Source organism: Heliangelus exortis, chromosome 3 (genome assembly GCF_036169615.1).
Source record: "Heliangelus exortis chromosome 3, bHelExo1.hap1, whole genome shotgun sequence".
Lineage (NCBI taxonomy): Eukaryota > Metazoa > Chordata > Aves > Apodiformes > Trochilidae > Heliangelus > Heliangelus exortis.
Genome location: NC_092424.1, coordinates 68,814,254 through 68,832,899, shown reverse-complemented (window position 1 = coordinate 68,832,899; position 18,646 = coordinate 68,814,254). Strand labels below are relative to the sequence as shown.

At 38.2% G+C, this 18,646-nt stretch overlaps 1 protein-coding gene across 5 annotated transcripts in view; it reads right to left on the bottom strand.

Annotated features, from left to right (window-relative positions):
* Positions 1-18,646, bottom strand: part of REV3L (REV3 like, DNA directed polymerase zeta catalytic subunit) — a 116,292-nt gene that overhangs the window by 13,302 nt on the left and 84,344 nt on the right. For all 5 annotated transcript variants that reach the window (XM_071741140.1, XM_071741141.1, XM_071741142.1 and 2 more), the window contains 4 exons: positions 9,419-9,534; positions 3,590-3,708; positions 2,869-2,987; positions 2,106-2,247 (listed from right to left, as the gene is read on the bottom strand). In XM_071741140.1, the coding sequence (XP_071597241.1) occupies positions 2,106-2,247; positions 2,869-2,987; positions 3,590-3,708; positions 9,419-9,534 (496 nt within the window). The remainder of the gene's footprint in view (positions 1-2,105; positions 2,248-2,868; positions 2,988-3,589; positions 3,709-9,418; positions 9,535-18,646) is intronic.

Here is an 18,646-nt window from a genome sequence, read left to right as displayed (position 1 = left end):
AGTCTGTCCATCTCAGAGATCTGCTGCTTTGCACTGAGTATTGTGCTTTCTCCATGATGATACAACAAGTAGTACAGAAAGCATAAAATAACAAAAAAAGACTTTCGCCTTGTTCAATACATCACAAAATATCCTTTGTGGAGGCAGCAACATGAGAAAAACACAGTCCTAGTTATTTATGTAGCATTCAATGCTTTAGAAAGGATTTAAAGGTGCTAGTAGCAGGTGTTCACTGTGTCCACTCACAAAAAAAACCCAAAATAGCTGAAAATTACATACATATGTATGTATTTACTACATATGTAGTAAAGCCCAAAATATCAAAGAACAATCCTCTGTAATTGTAAGATCCTTTAGTTGCTTTGTAAGCAACTGAATCAGTATTCAAAAGCCCTCTGTCTGATGCACTACACATTCAATCATGGTACTGGACACATTAGGCATAATTTTTTAATGTGCTGAACAAACTTAAGAGAACCAACAGCTTTAACAAGACCCTGCCACCTTACACACAGGTTAGAGTTTGAAAGTGTAGTTTTGCAGCAGCATAAGCTGTTGCTGCCTTGCACTAACTGCACACTAATTTGTGTTCCTAACTCTATTCTGTTTTTAGCATCTTTTTCATCTAAGGAGGAGTATCTTCATAAATGGTACTGGTACTGATTTGTCTGAGTGAAAAAAATGAGGTGACTAGAAAATGCTGTAAATGCCATTTTTATGATCCAGAGAGTTTCAATGGAGACAAAATGTAAGTGCACAGAACAGAACAGAAAAGAACAGTCAGGACAGAAAAAGCAGTATGTTTCTACAGCTCACTCCCACTCGCAGGCGTTTGAGGAAATGACAGTCAGAACAGTCTTTGCAGGCTGCAATCAATACAGTTTAAGCATATCATGTTGGCAGTATGCCAGCCCCACTCTCCTGGTCCCTAAATGTGCATTTCTTTTCCCTTGCTCCACTGGTATTTTTTCCAGTAACATGGTAGAACAGTTCAGGGGCTAACCTGGCAAATACCTATTGAATGTCACCATCGTTCTGCTGCTGGTGCTGCTCCTTTCTCCCCAAAAAACTTAGGGCCAGTCCCAGCAAGACCAACAAGAACCTGTGCTGGGCCAAGAGATGGCACAGACAACTGCAGTCAAAGGAATAGAGGTGGCAACATTTTAAATTTGACTTGAATTGTTAAGCAACTGCAGCTTCAGACAACTCCAAGTGTCTGGCTGGCTTAAGAAATGGTGGTCTACTTAGGACACTTCGTAAGTTGCTTTTTTGTCGACAGAAGCTGGCAAAGTAATCAGCTCACCTAAATGCCTACTAAAACAGGAAGCATAAAGATGGCAGGAAAGAATTATGGTAGAAAGATGGCAACAGAAGAGCAGAGACATGTGAAAGCAGCTCTCTCGTTTCAGGTGCTGTTTATGGCTCATGTGAAGCCATGACAACAGTGCAGTTACTCCAGTCACATAGAACCTGGGACAAGAAAGCCTTTGGTATTGCTTGAGACTGTTTAGGTCTCAAAGAAAGAGTAGTGTAAATCTCACTCTGTCCTGCTCCCTTTCCCCCTCTGATGCTAGTCTCACAAAAACAGAATCACACACATCTTGCAAGACACATGTGCTTAATAAAACCAGAACCCTTCTTGTCTTATTACAAAATCTCACCCAGAGGCCTACTTCACAGGAAATTTCACTTAGAACATATTCAAATGAAGCTTTAGATATCCTGGAAGAATCTCATCTTTCTAAGACATGTTCTACTACATTACTTAATGATTTAGAAGAACCTGAGAATGTTTTGAAGTCTGAACAATACCAACTCAAAGGGAAAACTCAGTGCTCCCAAAGCCAGTAAAAGCAACTCACTGGTGTGATTACATCTGGGACACTCTATTTTTAACAGCTATTTTTAATCTCTGAAAGTAACCGTTCAACCTATTATTACTGCTTTCAAGTTGCCTTTCTTTATGTTTCAATTTCATGTTATGAAAAACAGTCTTCCCTGACCTTAAGAAAATACTTAAACTAGCTGAAAAGATACAGAAGAACTAAAACATTTTGTAAAGACTATTTTGGTTTTGTGAAGTGTAAGGGTAAACGACGCCTTACCTGGGAGCCTCTTGTTAACACATGTAAGAACTGAATGCCAAAAAGTCTTGCCATTTCACTTGTTCTGCCAATCAAATCCAGTTTGTCTAACAACTGGAGATTCCCACGGGCCCGGGTAATGTAATGATCAACCATTTTCCATCTGTGAAAGGGAATGCCTTGTTATAAGCAATCATGAGAATGCTGCTCTTTCTACTATGAAAAATATTAAGACGTCTTGTTACAAACCAGCAAATAAAATTCTGGCTAGGACATTTGCATATGGCTCTTTAAAAAATGTGGCATGTATAAATAAACACTTATGTATTCTAAAGAACACATGTAGTATAACAACTGTAGTTACTATCTTAACACCTTGCACAATGTTGTGTTCTATTTTTAAGTCTAGCTTGGTTCACACGCACTGTGCAGTGAAACTGAAAGTGACATTTCATTAGAAGTCCTTCTGATGAATAGTATATACAAAACAAACACCTTACAGAACTTCAAAATATCACATCTATTCAGATATATTGAGACTGCACCTGAAAATGGCTTTGTTTTTGTGTACTTTAAACAGAAAAATACATAAAGATGAAATATTGAGTGTGTAGCTGCACAACAGAACACAGTAGAAGAATAAATAAGCATATGTTGCTGAATACAGACTGTTCTTGCACCTGAGCTCAACTGATTATTTCTTCCTATGCTTACTTTAGCTTATCCCCATTCAATGTTAAGAATCTGGTCTTAAAAAGAACAAAATGGACTGGCAGATCATTACCTGTAGACATCTGCCTTGTTATCAAACCAATCAGACAGAACTCGGAAAGTAAATAAAGGAAAACGTTGATGAAGAACATGAAAGCCCACATTTTCAAAAGTGTAATTCATTAGATTCACCTAGAAAAACACAGAGGACACGATAAGATGCATAATGCCTTTCATAGTAAAATAAATCTGTACTTTTAAAAAACTGTAACAACTAATTAATTAACTTTTTATTAATGTTCTTTGCTAAAAAGGAAAAAAAGTCAGGAAAAAAGTCAGGAAAGAATATCCCTTGAAATGAGAAGAATGTATGTTATTAAGTAGATCACAAAGATCAGGTCTGAATTTAACTAGAACAAGATTTGTAAAGACAGAACCATTTGAGTATTAAATTTAAGGTCATAAACAGCAGAACAATGAGTAAGTCTGACAGCCACAAATAAGTTCAAGTATTTCATTCAGTAAAAGCATCATACTAGAAAAATGGCTAAAACAAGTAAGTTGCTCTCAAAACCAAAAAGAAGTGAAAAGCAGTATTACTAAAAGCTTTACTGAAATATAAGGGCTTTTGTACTTTATATTTCAGAGATATGCAAAGTGTCAGAAAGCTCTATTTGAAAAGGTGTATAAATCAAGCACACAATGCTACATAAGTTACATGAAATTTTCAACTAAGTCTACAATAATTTTAAAAATCCAGTAAGTCAGATACATTAATCTTTTAATAACTTTACCTCATGTCTCATCATTCTCCAAATATTTAAGGTAATTCGCCCAACAATATTTATTTCACTCATTGTATCTGATCCATATTCATCCAGCTCAGCTGCAAATCGATTCTCTTTCTTTTCATCTAAACACATCAAAAAATAAAAAATTCAGACAAGTTACAGGACAGTCAACATCAGATCAAAGCATCCCTCTTCCAGTTTGAGCTCTGTAGAAAAATAAGAATTCCTAAGGTCTGTTACTGATTGTACAAGGTTATTTATTTACCAGTCTTTCACATAATCTCCAAATAAAACTCCTCTAGGTGTTTCTGCCCTTGCACATCTCTCTGAAAGTAACTCTTGCTTCAGTTTCATTGAAATGGTGTCCATGGCAATATATTTTTCAGAGTGAATATATTTAAGTAATGCCAAATATCATTTGAGATGTAGCTGCACAGATGTAAGTGCACAACATTTTCAAAAAATGTTATTTTTTGCCTAAAGAGTGTATAACACAAGGCTTTACTTGTAAAGACCTCACATAGCTGGAACCAGGGAATGGGGGAGAAAATTTGTCACCTTTTATACAGTAAAAGCAAAAAACAGGAGGTAGACATAAGTTTGGGACAGAACAAATGGAGAAATAGGAAGGAACAAATACAGAGGCAGAAGCAGCAGTGGTGACTACAGGGCAGGAAAGATATCCTATTTTGCCATCCCTGTTTTTTTTCAGGCTTTGAAATACTATACCGTAAGAGAAGACAGTCTTTTTGGTATACATTTCTTGAAATTGTGGGGGTTTTTGTTGTTTTTTTTCTAAGTCTATATAGATGTTTTAAAAAATGTATAACTATAAAATTCAGTATGAAAACACATTGTATTATTTCATCCTCCAGACTTGTTCCTTCTTACTAGCTTAATGGAAGAGAAAGCACAGAGGGGCAGTTTCCCCACAATCCTAAATCCATACCCATCTTTCAGCTGTTTATTGGGTACTCTGCCACTACACATTTATCAGCTATCCCTGTACAGTAGTACTAATAAGACCCACACATTTTGGACTGGGGATATAGAAGCATGAGTACTCTATGCTTTGCAGTAATAATCAGAACTAAGCAATTAGTTCCTTCGTCATGAAGGTCATTTACCCTTGAAGACAGAATAATTGACTGAAATTCTGCAGAACTACTCCAAAAGAACATTAACACAGACCAACTTTATATGTTGATCTTTAAAATGTGTATTAAATCAAAGTACTGAATACCTACTTGTCATTTACTGACCTTATCAATAAATCATAGACCTTTGACGAAGTTCAGCAAACCTTTCATACACTTCATCAAAATGCACACCATCCTTTTAACCTCCTTATTGTTTCTGATTTTTAAGGAGGAAAAGTAGCAATTTCTCTTTTAAAGTTTGGGTAGAAAAGAAGCCCCACAAGCAGCAACATATTTTCTTCTGCTCTTCTTTATTTTCATGTGCTGGACCTCCTACAAAAATGAGCAACTTCCTCTCCTCCCCCCCATTTTCTTTTTTTTCTTTTTATTTGGAAGCAAAATTTTCGGTTAGTTCTGTTTTTCATAGTGTCACCCTAGCTATCTTTTGACTTGTTCAAGAGATTCCCTGTGTTTCTTAAGCTTGTTTCTTGTCTTGCTGATAAAGGTGACTAAGTATACTGCAGTCACAAGAGATCCACTCCCCTGATGAACAAGAGACTCTGCATGTGATGAGTGATGCAAAATTACAAACCCTGTAGTACTCTACGACTGGTGTGGGGAATGTATTAGCAGAACCATGTTGGCCTCTTTGGAAACAAAGTTGTTAAGAAACAGAACTGGGCATTCTTCCATTTTTCAAGTGCAAGAGATGAAACAAATAGAAGTCTTCTCATCCTCTGTTATCCACTGCCTAACTTTGAGCTGTGATGCAAAGGAGGAAACGGGAGGCCACAGTGCACGAACAAAAAATGCCACTATGCACAGGCACAGTCCTCACTTCTCTTGTGGTGTGTCCTAGTGACTTACGAATAATTCACTTGTAAATGGCAGAGGCAGCACCAGACACAGCCAATAAAGCAAAGCCAGAGAGAAGTCCAGCTTTCTTTTTGTTAGGTTGATATCACAGAAGGAAGGAAAAGTACCTTCCATCTTTATTTCAATAGGAGGAAAGAAGAGGAAAGGAGCACCTCCTGTTCTGAAAACATAGCATGTGAAGAAGGGAGGGAAATATAAAGGACGGGGGTTGAAAAAGCAAGAGGAACATAGATGGGGTCAAAACTGTAAACAAGAAGGCCACAAAACAACAGAGAACACAACATTTGTATGTTTGTGGTCACATATGCAAGCCCATACTTATTGCATGACATTTTTGGGAGGAGCTCATCAGTGTGAGCATTTCCTGATTTTTCTCCTGCAGTTCAGCCAAAAAAACCCCCACAATTACTTACCTTAAAATAACATTAGTTCTCAGAAACATTTTAAGTGTTGAATATTCCACTTCTGGGTGTGCGTGTATCACCTGGCACAAGAGCATCTGTACTATGAATGCCAGTGTTGTGGAGATTATGCCCATGTCCTGCACATTCATTTGGACTTTATATCCAAAGATGTTAAGGGCTACAACCTTAATTTCCTTTTACTAGAACTGAACCCATGTAGAAGCCTTGCTATGTATAGGGATATCACCATTAGGAAGCAAAGTAACCTTTCATCTTTGAGAAAATCTCCTTGTGTATCCCGATTCCAACAACTTGAACAACAGCTTGTGTCATGAAGATGGGTACTATTGAGAGCTTTGCTGAGGTAACTGCTGATTCTGCATCAACTACAGTACAGACACAGCTGTCTTGCCAGACAAGAGCTGTGTGTGACTCAGCCTTGAGAACAAAAGTAGACACATTAATCCCAAAACTAAGAGACTGTTCAGTCATGCTTCTACATTACAGCAGTAAACCTTTGTGATATTTGGAGGTTTAAGAAACCTTTGACTGCAACCCTTGCCATTTCTCTTACCAAATAAACTGCAAAGCTTGAAATGTTATGTGCCCAAAGGTTTTCTAAACATCCTTCAATACATCTGAAGACTGTACCCAGTGGCATTATTATTGCAACCAGTGTATCATCTCAGTATAGCCATCAGGGAAATATAATATCAGGGTTCAGCCAAATCAGTTAGTATTCCTGCAGATTAAATTTGAGACCTTTGTGCTGAAGAAGGAAACGTGACCTTTGATGGCCAATTCATATTTAAACTGTCATTAATTCCTGTTTTCATACATTAAGTATTTAAAAATTCACCAAGATCCAAGTGTCAAAAACTAGCAACTGAAGGCATACATTTGTTCTTATATTCTCTTGTCCCTGTTTGGTCTCTAAAACTCAGACCTTTTCGAAACAGATCACAGATATCAACAGATTCTGAAGGCACTGAAAGAGTGCACAAATACTGAAACCTCAAAGAAGAAGACTGTGAACTTCGCTTTTCTAAAACATGATTTTCTCTTGGCCAGGTATACAGGATGCCAACAGAAGAGATGTTATTGCTGAGCTGGGTGAGCCCAAAGATGCAGCTACTCTGCTATCATGTTCTATCAAGTACTGAAAAGCAATTGCTTCAAGGACATGGGAACAGCTACTGATAATCACAGAATGGTAAGGGGTTGGAAGGGACCTCTGAGGAACATCTAGTCCAACCTCCCTGATAGAGCAGGATCCCCTAGAGCTGGTTTGAGAGCAATACATCCATGTGTGGTCTTGAATGTCTCCAGGGATGGAGACTCCACAACCTCCCTGGGCAATCTATTCCAGTGTTGTGTTACCCCCAGAGTGAAGAAGTATTTTCTCATATTTAATTTAAATCTCGTGTGGCAGTTTGTGTCCATTACCCCCTGTTCTGTCACTGAACACCATGAAGAAGAGTCCAGACCCATCCTCCTGACACCCACCTTTTAGATTCTTATAAGCATCGATAAGATCTGCCCTCAGCCTCTTTTTCTCTAAGCTAAACAACACAAACTCTCTTCGCCTTTCCTCACAGGGTAGATGCTCCAGTCCCCTAATCATTTAAGTGGCCCTGTGCTGGACTCTCTCCAGCAGTTGTCCTTCTTGAACAGGAGAGCCCAGAACTGCACACAATTCTCCAGGCCACGTCTCACCAGAGCAGAGTAGGGGGGAGGATAACTCCCTCAACCTGTTGGCCACGCTCTTCTTAATGTACCCCAGGATGGCATTGCCCTCTTGGCTGCCAGGGCATGTTGTTAGCTCTTGGTGGGCCTGTTGTCCACCATGACTCCCAGGTCTTTCTCCCCAGAGCTGCTTTCCAACAGGTCAACCAACTGGTGTCTGGGGCTCCAGTACATGGAGTACTCTTCATTTTCCCTTATTGAACTTCATTTGGTTTCTCCCTGCCCAGCTCTGTAACCTGCCCAGGTCACACTGGATGGCAGCACAGCCCTCTGGCATGTCAGCCACCTCTCCCAGTTTTGTATCATCAGCAAGCTTGCTGACAATGCACTATATCCTGTCATCCAGGTCTCTGATCAATATACTGAGTAAGACCAACCCCTGAGGGACACCACTGGTCACCAATCTCCAGCCTGACTCAGCCCCACTGACTACAACTCTCTGTCCTTCAACCAGTTCCTAATGCATCTTACAACCCAACTGTCCAATCCACATTTCTGAAGTTTGCTTGTGAGGATATCATGAGGGACATCTTGCTGAGGTCAAGGTAGACGACATCATGTCCTCCCCTCATCTAACCTTCTGGTTATGCCATCATAAAAGGCTATCAGATTGGTTAAGCATGACTTTCTCTTAATAAATCCATGCTGGGTACTCCTGATAACCTCTTTTTCATCTAGGTGGTTAGAGATGGCCTCCTGAATGAGCTGCTCCACCTTTCCAGGGATGGAGGTGAGGCTGACTGGTCTGTAGCTGCCTGGGTCTTCCTTCTTACCCTTTTTGAAGACTGGAGTGACATGAGCTTTCTTCCAGGCTTCAGGCACCTCTCCAGTTTTCCATGATTTTTCAAAAATGGTGGAGAGTGGCTCAGCAATAACGTAACCTCTCTAGAACTCTCCCAGATTCTAAACATTTGCAGCTTCCTGGGCCAAACATTATTTTCACATGCATAACTGTTCCTAATATATATTTTTTTCTTACAATAATTTATCTCCTCTTAAAGGAACATACACTTCATTTGTACTATCTTGTGGTAAGGAAGTCAGCAACCCAGGGGGTGAAAAATCAACTCCTATTCTGTAGCTGCCATTTTTGCTAGCTTCACTTGATTATATCTGGTTCCTGCATTGGAAAAGACCAATCCGTATTTCCCTTTATGCCCCTCAAGATTTCTTAGGCTTTTACTTTCCCTACCCAGTTTTGTCTCTTCTAGAATCCTAATTTACGAAATTACTAGGTACATTTGGATTACCCTCCTCATTTTTACCAGCTCTCCTATATGCATTTTGAGGGAGGAAAGGTTGCAAAGAGGCTACAACTGCAGTATCTGAGGTGCAAGCAAACTACAGGTTTTTACACTTACATTCATTGTGTGAAGTGAAGGAGAAGCAAGAGAACTGAAAACTTAATACACATTACTACTTAAAATTAGCTTAGATTCATGGATACAGGACATACCCAGAAGTGGAATACAGAAAGAATTTAAAAATTCAGAAACCACTGAATACCTGGTATTACAGATTTTATGCGTGTGTTTATAACACCATGACAGCAACAACAACAAAAGAGGTCCATATGAAGAAATACTCTGCATTTAAAAGAAAAAATTATTCATACATTTCAACTTGTTTCTATTTGTACTGAACTGAAACCCTATACAATAACTTACCTGGCACACGAGAAATCATCTGGCATAAATCAACATTCAGTGCAGCTGCTCTCTGTAAGAGATAACCCCAGGAATGCATCTGGACTTCATAGCCTAACAAAATGTCTGGGTCATATCTAGAGAGGAGGTAAAAAGGAAAATGAGCTTCATATTATTTAAGAAAATATTTTCCATGAACAGAGTATAATCAGGATTTCTTTCTAATCATGTCGAGTTTAAAAAAGAAGCACAATGGATGTCTATGAAAGCAGCATCTGGACTAGAAGACAATATTTAAAACAGGCAGTCTTTTAGGATTTTTAATAACAATCAACTGAAAAAAATTAGAGGAAATGGTTTCACTAGGAAAACTATTTGTTTGTTTGTGTATCTATTATTTCAGTCTTTGTAAAGAACAACATTTAAGTCTAATCAGGTTTATGGATGGAATCAGGCTGTATCAGCATAAACTGAAACCTAGCTACTGGCACAAGAGGAGTATGATGAAATAGTCCTGTCCTCAGACTTTGTTGTACTGTTTTCCTTTATTTAATAAAATAGAAATTGCTACTAAACCACTTGAATGTTTTGCAAATAACAACTTGTCATGCATACTGCAGTGTAGTTTGTAATAATCAGAGGACACTTCCGGTCTAAAATGGTAACATTTTATCGAAAAGTTAGAAACAGTTAAGTAAGAGCAGCCAAAACTGAAACAACCATATCTATCAGCTCTACTTAATTACCTCTCCCTTTAAGATAACCTTCTTTCTATAGGATAAAAAAGGAAAACTCATTTTATGCCTGGTGGAAAATCTGACTGGCTCAGGCATGACAAAAAGATAACTCAAGAATTTTCTTCTGACAGTCACTGCCCATCTTTTAATCAGTCTCAGAGAAGTGCTGCCTAGACAGAAAATGGCTTCAAAGAAAAAGCACTAGAGAACAAGTTAGCTTGGAGGCACCTCTATCACCTACTTTTTGAGTAGGCATTATTAAAACCAGAAGTCACAATCTGGTTACTTGCTGAAGAGCCTAACAACGTTTTTCTTGGGCTAGGCAGAAAGAGAGTGGGGCCCAAGTAAAATCAGGTATCTCTTTTATAGCAAAAAATGAAAGGAAGCTTCACTGGGAAGAACAGCTGCTTGTTTCTATGCAGCTCAGTCATGGGGTTTTCAGTTCCAGTGGGCCACATTCAACACAACTGAATGACAAAAGGTGAGCTGCCAGGAGGCAGAGGACTGGGCAACAAGCTGAGGGTTCTGTATCACAGCCTATGCTCAACCCAAAACAGGACACAGGCCTGTAGACCTTAGTTTACAGAACAGGTGGACAGGGACATTGGCTTAGGAACAGAATCTCTGTACTTTCTGCATCCTTAAATACATCAATATATGCCAACATTCCCTGACTGTCAGGTATATTTTCCCAAATCCAAAGTTAAAGTTGTATCACAGACATAACAAATGAAGCTTCAAATTTTACTGTGAAAGTGTCTTCTTGCTTGTGTGTTCCAGTCAAAGACAGATGACAACTCACTCTGACATAACCAACTACTCTGAGAACAGCTGCTGAAAAGAGCTGCTCCATGCTTCCACCACAGACACTAAATGTTTGTGAAAAATAAAGGGTAAAAGTGTTTGCATATTCTTACTCAGCATGGTGATCTCTTTATTACAATCTGGGCTTTGGTATCAGCCAGCAAAGCTGCTAAAATCCCTTTTACCAGCTATTTCTACTTGTGAAGGAATGCTTTTCATTCATTTTTTGGCTAAAGTAGAAGACTCCAATATAAGTTTTCAATTTCTAGCATTCCAGAGAAATTAGAAGACCTAGTACTTTACATTGGGGGCATATTTGCTATCTCCTGCTACTGTCAAATGAGTGATTCTTTGTTTTGGAGGCAGGAAATAATGATAAAGAGTGCAAACAGTAAATTTATTTATTTTGGAAGCCTAGTCTATCAGTAGTACAAACCCATAGCTATTTGGAACAATTTATGAACAAATGAAGCTAAGCTCGCAGTTCTTCCCAGCAGCAGAATCAGCTGCAAAAAGTTTTGACCACTTGTTACTCCACACAACACATGGTGATTGCCAGTTGAGTTCCAAAATTATGAATAGCTCCATGTAAGCTTTGAAATAAAAAGCACTATGTAACTGTTTATAAAGTCATAGAATTAATGTAAAAAAATTAACACATCTGCACATTAATTATTGAATCTTAACTATCCAGGTTCTGGCATATTGCAAAACACTATTTACATCTATATTTGAAAACTGCTTTCCCATAATTTAAAATGGAAAATACTTGTAGATTTTACACAGGGCAGGATGGTATGTAGATAGGTTCTGCAATACATGCAAGCATCAATGAGAAACCTGAAGAACTGCTTAAGTGGTACATAAAACCACATTCATTATGTCAATTTGTTTGCTCTTTTAAGCCTGTTCTGAAGAGAAATAAGCATACTGCTTGGAAGCAGGAAGTTCCTGTAACTTTATTAGCAGCTATCACCTGTGATAAAAGGCTTTTTCTTTGCCCATTATCTCCCTCACTTCCTACTTAACCACATTTTAGTGGGCAATTACATTACTACTGCAAATACTTTTATTTGTATTGCAACTGAATACAACATTTCATCAATTCTTGAGTTAATCTTACTAATGAAGCTAATGAATAAAACAACCTCTACGAGCCATCTGCATATAATCTCAAAAATAGTTTCTCTAGTATCCTTCACACGGGAAGACTTACAACCACTTTAGGTTAGGGTGTTTTCAGTTACATGCATTTTCCTTAATTCATTTGTATCTAACTTAAATAAGACATATTTTAACACTGTTTTATGTAAATTCACAGGCAGGCAAGTTTATCACTCAAAACCTTAAAAAGTCAGCAAGCTAATTTTGAACTCAGTTTTGCTTGTGCAGGCAACTAGTGATTGAACATAACAGCAGGCACGGAGCCACAGGCTACCACTTTACAGTGTTACTTTGCTGATCCTTCCCAACTAGACACTGCACATGCATTAACGGGCAGGGTCTCATTTCAACTAATTTTGGAGTCTCGAGTTTTCTCAGCTGCTCTCTTCATTGTCACTGAAGCAACAAAGCCTCACTGGGCAAACTATTCTTTGTATTTTAGCCATCTCTTTCAGGATCAGATCCTGTTATTTCTGTTTAATGTAAATGGTGATGAGCGTAGCTCCTTAGATACTGACAATGAAATACAGATGTCTAAGTTTCAGTCAAGACAACCCTTGTAGAAAATCTATCTAAATGGAAAATCAGGGTAGAGTATTTTGTAAATGAATTCAAACCCTATTATAAATATAATCCCCTAGTCTCCGTTTCCCATATTTAAAGCTTGAATCCAAGTGGTATAATCTTACGAACCCAGAAAGAGCTAGAAATACACTACCTGCAATTGAGTTTTTCAGATACTGCAGTGAGTTAGACATTTATGTGTATTATGTATGTTTATCTGTATGCATTCACAATGTGTATGCCGAAAGGACTACAAATGTTATTAACCAATTTATGGATCCTTATGTATTTCCTTAATTTTACAATGAAAATAATTGTTTAAGTGTATCTCTGAATTACTTTTAAAGGAAAAAACAAAATAAGATTATATTGAATTAGAACTCCTTTCTACTGAACAACACTTGGGACCTCAAACTTCTCCACTACAGTATGCAGAAGATCTACCTTATGAAACAGCTTCCACAGACCTATCAGGTTTCTTGCACCTAACATGAGGTGTTGCTGTTTCTCACTTATTTCCTTGCCGATCAACTCCATCTCAATACATGTAGCAGAAGTGCCTTCTCCTGCAGCCCAGTGCCATGTAGCAGCTGTACCAATGAACCAGTATGTAATTTACTGAGACCTATTGTGATACTCTTTCTGCTATCACAGAAGAGATGTCTGGAGCTAAGAGATGACATTATTAAGATAAGAAAAAGAACAGGTAAAGCCAACATCTAGTTCATGTGAGCTCAACTGAAGCATCTCTCTCTCACTTTTCTTTCTACCCTTTTCATGTGGTACCTCAAAGATGACAGGCTGTGAGCTAAGGAGAGGATGTTTTATATTTTTCATTCTCTCTGCTCACAATTTTTACTGACCAACTATCCAGCTGGTCTTCATCACCAGCTTAAGCTTTTATTAAAATAAATTAGGCCAGGTTTTACACCTGAAAGAACTAGTAAGTTGTATTACTGGTATTTGAAAGCTGTTGGAAAGGACTAACATGACAGGAATAAGATGATTGTCTGCCAACACAGTGCTCTTTTGTTAAAAGGATAGGCACTGATACTGCTTTGCATGCTATTGCCAGTCTCTGCAAAGATGAAAAGCAGCATTTACACTGGCAGGATTTAAAGATGACAGCATCAGCATTCAACTCATATGTGCTGCAGAGAGAAGAAATGCGATTATTTTCTTTTCTAGCCAAGTTGTATGTGCTGTTATGCCACCTCTTCCTTTCTCATTTGATAATTTCATGAATGAATACTAAAGTCCCCAGTTATGCCTTCCTTTCTATTATGTGCCTGGATTTCCTCACTGCTATTTTTCTTCCAGCTAAAATTAAGAGAAAAAGGGGAAAAAACGTTAAGCCAGACCTATGATATAGACAAACACAGTAACTGCAGCAGAATACTTGGTGACTCAAATATGTAACTGAAATCTCTGAAAACATTTTCCAGTTTGCTTTGGAAAATAAAAATCTATATAAAGTTGATACAGGACATTAAGAAAATATTTCTACAGGAAAACACCACAGAAGATGATAATGACCTGGGAAAAGAAGGTTAGATTAATACATCTCTGCTTTATACAAAACATGTTGCTAGAGCATATATAGAACAACAAATACAATGAATTGTGTCCAAAACAAAAAACTGATTAGCAGCATCACACTTACAAGAAAAATATTATATACAATATTTAAAAGTTAACTGTTAACAACTAATTAATTTACAAATTTTTATCCTAAAGTGTTTAAGAAAAATCTTACAGCTTTATAGTATGTTTTTATACTTTTATCTGAAACTACTTCCATGGAGACAAAGAGCCATGGGTGGCTGGTGAGTAGCAGGGATTCTACTACTTTTTTTTCGAGCTGATCCTGTTTCCATATCCTGAGTGTCACAGAGATGGGGACTGTGCATTCCCACATGAATTCCCCAAATTTTGTTCCTCTAATGTCTGCAGGACCAGTCCTTTTCTGCTATATCTCGTAGTATTGCACTTAAGAGGAAAGTGGCACAATTTGCCTTAAAAGTAAAGGAGAGGCCCAGACATTTAATTTCTCTTTCATGGGAATCCACTGCTCCATCAGGCTTGGACACCTCTAGTTTTCCTCTGTTTTTCAAATCTCCAAGACAAGCATTCTCATAGTATTCCCTCCCTCCTCTTCCTCCTTAAACAGGCAGCTTTCCTAGGTTTTGTGCTGACTGGTTTATGGAGCTATGTGAGTGTGTTTCTGCCTTCAGGTTCAGAGAGATGGTTCTGGTTTACTTCTTCAAGCAGCTTCTTCCAATTTTTATAGCAACTCAGTGCTGCCAATACCTTATAATAAAGAGAACATGTATTTAAAAGGTTGTTCAGGCAGCATGACAGAATCCTTTAGGACAGCAATATAGGCACAAGCTTCATTCAAGAGAAGAAAATAATTTATCCTAGGACAGCTCCAAAGAGACTTCAGCTTGGCTGTCTGTGATTGTAGATCATCCACACTGGCTCCACAGCATGAGAAAGTGGTTGTTTCCAAGCTGCTTCATGCCAGTTTTGAGTTGATATCCTATTTTTTTGTTTACAGCCAGAGGGCAGCTTACCAAAGAAGGGAAAATTAGACCTATGTAGGTGAAGCACCCTCTCAAATTCAGATAGCTGTCAGGGTACCAGAAGCACTTTAACTATGCTTTTCTCTGCTGCAAAACCATTTTGTTTATTCTTTCCTGCCTCCTCCAAAGTAATCTCTGTGGCTCTTCTTTTCAAACTGTTCCCTGCCTCTCAATCCTCAAGCAGCTCATTATTTCAATGCCTTTTAGAATTAAAGAGAATCCTCAAATTCTCTTTACAATGATGTGCTTTCTTTTAGATGATTCTACACAGATTTTGGTATTCATGCTTGTAGGTAATCCCATTTCACAGCTGAATCTTTCTCAGCACTAATATCCCAGAAATAAAAAAATCTCCCTCAAAATCTGAACAAATCCTCTAGTTTTCAGCATAGGTGAAGTCCGAGATCATAATTCCAGAGAAACAACCAGGTTGTCTTCTGGTTCATAGACCTCAAGATGACTTATTTTCATTTGGAACTGCCCTGAGTTAATCAGAGAAAGCATCTGTTCATTTCACAGAACAACATTTAACCTGGTATTTACTTCATGGATGTCTAGGTGCTAAACCATGTTAACCTTACTGTGATCATCCACATTTAATGCACATCAAACAGCTTCACAGTGAAGGTATAACTGAATCCAGCTCATTAATTCCAGTGAACTTTCTGGAGTGATCCTCATCTGCAGTGAATGTGTAACAGAGTAACTTTATCTCTGCTATAAAAAGATTAGATTTGGGAAACATTATTGAGTGACAAAAGGCTAGTGGTGTAGCCCAGGAAGAAAACACCAGCAAGCATAAAAACCTCACTAATTTATTGCTCTGTGCTTCAGCACCCATGTCCCTCAGTATCAATCAACACATTATAAAAACTATTTGCAGAGATACTCTGTGTTACTTGCTCAAAGACAAAATGCTTGCAGATTTCCGGTGTAAAAAGAGATTGATGAGCTAAGAGTTTTGGAGGAAATGACACATTTCCCAGGAATCACTTTTCCCTCATCTGTGTGATGGGAACAGTGGTCAAGAATTCTCTACTGTGCTCTTCCAGAGTTTACGTCTATTGACAAGAAGTGACAGAATCAAATCAACAATTTCTTACTTTTGATAACCAGAATAGAATAAAAATAAAAGGCCTAAATAGAGAAGTAGAAGGCTGGAACTTGAAACAAATTAGCATGTTCCACAATTTCACATATATTAAACAAGAAAAAGAATTAGACCAGCTACTAAGAAAATGACTAGAAATGAGAGCAAGAATTCTTCAGTCAGACTGCATAAGACAATTCCTCCCACAGCTGAGGTACCTTCTGTTCAGTGCACCACTGAGCTGAGAAAGTCTGTTCCTGGGACTGACAATCAAGACTGAACAGATATTCTTTCACTCACTGTGCCAGGAAATCTGGAATTTCACTCTTCCATCATTCCCTTCAACAGTTAAAGAAGCTAAGAAAATGAACCAAAAGCAAGCTGCAGTCACACTGGGCATGCTATTTGGTCGCAAGAACTTATTATCCTCCAGCCTGATGCACACACATCAGCATATAAAAGATGCTGACATGGTCCTCTGCTGATAAAGTGATTTTGAGTTTTACTCCAAGAACCCCAAGTGGTAATGGCTTCTAAACATGGCCTGACTGTTTTCTTTCTCTAACCTATCTGACCTATTAAATGCACCTAACCAGAACAACTGGAGTACCTAGCTTATGCTGGAAAAAAATAACACTAAAACCAGCAGTAGAAGATTGTTTAAAAAATAATTCCTAATGCTGATGTTTTCATTACAGCTGCTTGCTTGCTCATTTCCCATTGAGGAAGATTCTTCCAGTACACTACTTTTTAATCAAGTAGTTTTATTATAACTTTTCCCTCCAGATAGAGCTACTCTGGGCCCAGACACTTGTTTTATGCTTAAGAAATATAAAACATTTACTGAAGCAAAATTTCTTGTTCTCTTTCACCTAGACAATAGAAAATAAAGGGGAAAAAAGAGCTGCAAACTGTAGATGTGGTTCACCTTTTAAAATGTTTTGAGAGGTCAAGCAGAAGTCTGATTCCTTAAGTGACACTGCATAGAGGGGGGAGAGAAGTAGACTAAGATGATGACAGCAGTCTGCCTCTCCATTAACAGATTACATCTTTTATCTTCCAGGAATACAAGTTAACTAACTCAATTTTTAAAGATAAAGTTGTTGAGTCAAAAAGGCACACGAGCACAGTGTTGGAAGAGATCTCTTAAGAAGAGATTTCTCAGTCAGCAACCTGGTGATTGGTACCTTCCATCTCAAAGGACTACAAAAACTGCATGTTTTTTTCATTCTGTAATGCCTTCAATATGTACAGATGTAGACTTCTGTTCTTCAGTGGTAAATATATATTCTAACTGCTGAGTTCTCTCCCATACTCCTTATGTACTATCACCTTTTAAAACCCCACAGAACTTGTAGAGAATTCTTCATTTATTGGCAGCTTCTCACTCTCAGTAGTTTTCCTAAGTTTGATGGAGCACTAGATTTCCAAGAAAGAGAAATACAAAATTATGGTCCTTACCTGAATTTTGTCTTCTCTGAACAGGGATCTGCTGCTCTTTCAGGACCCACCCTGTGCTGGTTGCATTCAGCAACTCTTTTTGTATTCTGGCTTCATGGGCTTGGTCAATGTCTTTCTCATCTGAGGTTTTCTGGTTGGAGAGAGAAAGAATTGCAAATGTACTCTGCCTAGTACACATTTTTCTCTTGTGCCTCTATTCCAGCAGGGTGACTCATAGTTTAAATCTGTTTATTTTTCCTTGCAATTTTACAGCTTTGCACCTCTGTCAAGAGGGCCTGGAGAGACATCTGTGGTTCCACCTACTCACCAGCTGAGAGGTCTATCAAACAGGCTTCCCAGCCTTGGTGGGGATGAGGAAAACCAACAGCTTTCCAAGTCTGATGGAGCAGGGGATTTCCATTCAGAGAAGACAAAACTTACGAAAGAAACTGATTTTTCAACTACCAGTTTTTAACCTGTTGATAGGAGTGTTACAGTAACATGTAGGGTCTTGCCTCAGTCCCTAGAAAAACTCTTCCCATCTAAGGGGTTTTCTACAGCTTTCAGCACTGTTCATATCTACTGTTCTGAGCATTTCAGAGAGAGAGATGTGTAATGAATTCTCGTATTAACAGGAAAGGTTGTATGTTAAACAAGATTATTTGTATGGCTGATTAGTTTCAAAATTGTAACTCAGCTGCTTAAGAGGATCAGAACGTTCTTGCTGTCAGAAAAAAAGAAAATCAAACAGTATTTTTATTCAAAAGACCACCATGCTTGTCGACTCTAGAAATAAGCCTTTGAGGAAAACAACAACAATCAGTATTTGAGAGACTGGCAAGGGCTGAAGGAACTAAATCTGCTG